At 41.7% G+C, this 3,121-nt stretch overlaps 1 protein-coding gene across 1 annotated transcript in view; it reads left to right on the top strand.

Moving 5' to 3' along the window:
• The window catches only part of ZCCHC4 (zinc finger, CCHC domain containing 4), a 16,509-nt gene extending 14,192 nt beyond the window's left edge, over positions 1 to 2,317 (top strand). Inside the window, exon 13 of the mRNA XM_009319891.1 lies at positions 2,088 to 2,317. Within this exon, the coding sequence (XP_009318166.1) occupies positions 2,088 to 2,211 (124 nt within the window). The 3' untranslated portion in view covers positions 2,212 to 2,317. The remainder of the gene's footprint in view (positions 1 to 2,087) is intronic.
• The last annotated feature ends 804 nt before the right edge of the window (positions 2,318 to 3,121 follow it).

Here is a 3,121-nt window from a genome sequence, read left to right as displayed (position 1 = left end):
CTCAGTACAGGAAAGACATGGACCTGTTGGAGCAGGTCCAGAAGAGGGCCACGAAAATGATCAGGGGGATGGAACACCTCTCCTATGAAGAAAGGCTGAGAGAGTTGGGGTTGTTCAGCCTGGAGAAGAGAAGGCTTCGGGAAGACCTTCTTGCAGCCTATCAGTGCTTAAAGGGGGTTTATAAAAAAAGATGGTGGCAAACTTTTTAGCAGGGCCTGTTGTGACAGGACAAGGGGGAATGGCTTTAAACTAAAGGGGTGTAGATATAGACTAGATACAGGGAAGAAATTTTTTACGCTGAGGGTGGTGAAACACTGGCACAGGTTGCCCAGAGAGGTGGTGGATGCCCCACCCCTGGAAACCTTCAAGGTCAGGTTGGACGGGGCTCTGAGCAACCTGATCTAGTTGCAGATGTCCCTTCCCACGGCAGGGGGGTTTGGACTAGATGATCTTTAAAGGTCCCTTCCAATCCAAACTATTCTATGATTCAGATGAGATTAGATCTTTTCTTATGGAAATTATTTAGAAAGAGAAAATTCTTGGCTTTGGGTGCTGTTGTCATCTTTCACTATTGTCCACTTGCTGTGTGGCTGGGGAGTACATACTGAAGGAGGATATGATAAAAAACAGGCAGGTCACCTACTCTGGCTCCCAATTCCTTAACTGTGGCTTTTCTTTCAAAACCGATTTATGTGGATCCCAAACTTGGTGAACAGTGCATGGGATAGGTCTGTCAAGGAGATCCAAAATCAATGAAACACTTTTATCCCCTTTGGATTCCTCATGAAAGGGCAGTGAAAACAGTCACTGCACTGTTTTTATTGCTTCATGTCTCTCTTGCTTTGTTGTGGCATCATTTTTCCATCTGGTATTTCAGGTCCTCTCTAATACAGTCTAAATCTCCACCGTGTAAGGATCATTATTAAAGAGGGGCACATTAAGCTCTTTCATTCTGCCATGATTGTGCTTCTGTACCATAGACAAGCACATACTTGTATGTATCAAAAGACCAAAAAACATGTGTGTGATGGTCTTCAGGTGGAACTAACTGAAAAGAGGAGAGGGGATTTGCGAGGAGATGGTCCAGCAGTTAGCTCAGTCTTTCCAGTTTGGGATAGCTGGCCCACACTTTTGTAACATCCTCTTCAGAGTGTGTGGGTTGGTTTGTGATTCTTGACTTGCATGGATGTAGCAGTGGAAACGCAAATCTTCCCTCCCAAAAGGTGTGCCTCTGTTGCGTAGTGAGATTCAGATAGTTAACCTCTTGGATCAGCATCAAGAGATGCACCAGATGCCTGCTGGACGGTAGGGGACTACAGGTGTATTGCTTCATGTCCTGCTATGACATTAATCTGAGTTTTGGTTACGGAGTATTAGAGCTAAAATGTAGCAGTGTTTCATTTTACATTTCTCTCTTAAAAATTTCCTCCCTCAATGTTTTTTTTTTCCTTTGCTTAGAAAAGTAAAAAGGATACTAAAAGAAATTAATGAAACCTCCTCTGTTTCTTCTGTCAAGTATATATTGTACTGGAATGGTTTAGTCCTTTCAGGCCATCAGTTACTTCTTTTGCTGATTTATTACAGAAAATAACTTAGGTTTCTTCTTCTAATAAAAACATCTGTATGTTTTATTTGTTAAAATTATTCTGTTTTTTGTGTTATGAAGTACATCCTTTGTCAGAGACAGAAAACAATCCACTTGCTAGTTATATTTAGATCCTGTGTTATTTGCAGGAGTCTTCATAATGTTGTTAAACTTTATGTACTTCCTTGCATTATATATTGAGCACAAAAGTCTGTGCCTTTTTTATACTCGGTCAGTGGCATTTCTTAAGTTTTCTACATCTGTTTAAAGGTAAATGCTGAATAAGTGCATAAATGAAAAATAATTAATGGCAATAAAGTGAACAGACAGTTTTGGGGAGATTAAATGTCATAACATTGTAAGATGGAATGTTCCTTGTACATTTTGTGACAGTACTTCTGAGTTCACATACTTACATGGCCAGATAATTTGAGATACCAGCAAATGTAGAAGTACGTTCTCCATTTTATTCTAATCTGTATATTCCTTTTTTGCTTTACAGAGCTGACAAAAAGGAAAGGCAGAAAACGCTAAAGAGGGTGAAGATGGGGATCTGTAAAAGATCAGCTATGAAGCATGCCGTATTCTCCAGGAAGAAAGTAAAGAATAAGAAAAAAAAGACGTGACTTTGCTTGCTGATACATAGTAAACTTTTTTTTATGGCCAGCCTTTGATTCCATTTTCTGAAAATGTTAATATTAACATCCAAAATAAAACCTGATTAAATTAAAAGTGACAGTTCTTTTATTTTGCATCATTACTGGCACAAAAGAAAAAAAAGCCAAGTAAACCACATGCTTACCATGTATTTGTATAATGTAACAATTTTGTGTGTTTAGGATTAGCTATTTTTCTGGTTTAGTGGGAGTCTGAAGTCAGGGGAGGAGTACTGCTGAGAGGTGAAGGTATTGGTGGATACTGTGGTTTTGCGGGGTAGGTAGGTATTGGGGGGATTTGGGGCGAGGGAGGAAGTGAGATTAGGTGATGGGAAGGCACAAATTCTTCGGAATCCAAGCTCTGTTAGTTCCAGTCCTCCCGCAGTACGGGTTTGGGGATTGATTTTCTCTCCAAATGGAAAAAAGCCTAAGAACAAAAAATTATATGTACTTCAGAAGCTTAGTGAATGGAAAAGGTGACCTTGTAAGTATATTTAAATTGCTTCCACCAGTTAAATTTAAAAAAAACCCTTAGTTTTAATATTTTGGATTGGCACTGCTGACAGAGGCGGGTTATGTTGTAAAAATGGGAATTGAACGTTGGTGCGTAAGCGTAAGAAAACTGAAGGTTTGTATTGCAGTAGGAGGGGATGATGATACTTCCGTGCTGCGCCACAGCCCTAGCCCCAGCGTTAGTGACGCTGAAGTCAAAGCAGCGTTACCGGGAGTCTGTCTGCAGTTTTTGCTTTGCGCTGCAGGTAGGCGAGGCGGGGCCTTCCCCCGGCCCGAGCTGTCAAACGCAGCCACCCCCAGCTGGGGCCGGGCCCTCGAGGGGCGCTATAGCGCCCGCCCGGGGCCCCACCGCCTCCCTTCCGCGAGG

Source organism: Pygoscelis adeliae, unplaced genomic scaffold, assembly GCF_000699105.1.
Source record: "Pygoscelis adeliae isolate BGI_AS28 unplaced genomic scaffold, ASM69910v1 Scaffold243, whole genome shotgun sequence".
Taxonomy (NCBI): domain Eukaryota; kingdom Metazoa; phylum Chordata; class Aves; order Sphenisciformes; family Spheniscidae; genus Pygoscelis; species Pygoscelis adeliae.
The sequence above is the reverse complement of the archived record's forward strand: the minus strand, read 5'-3'. Positions and strand labels throughout refer to the sequence as shown.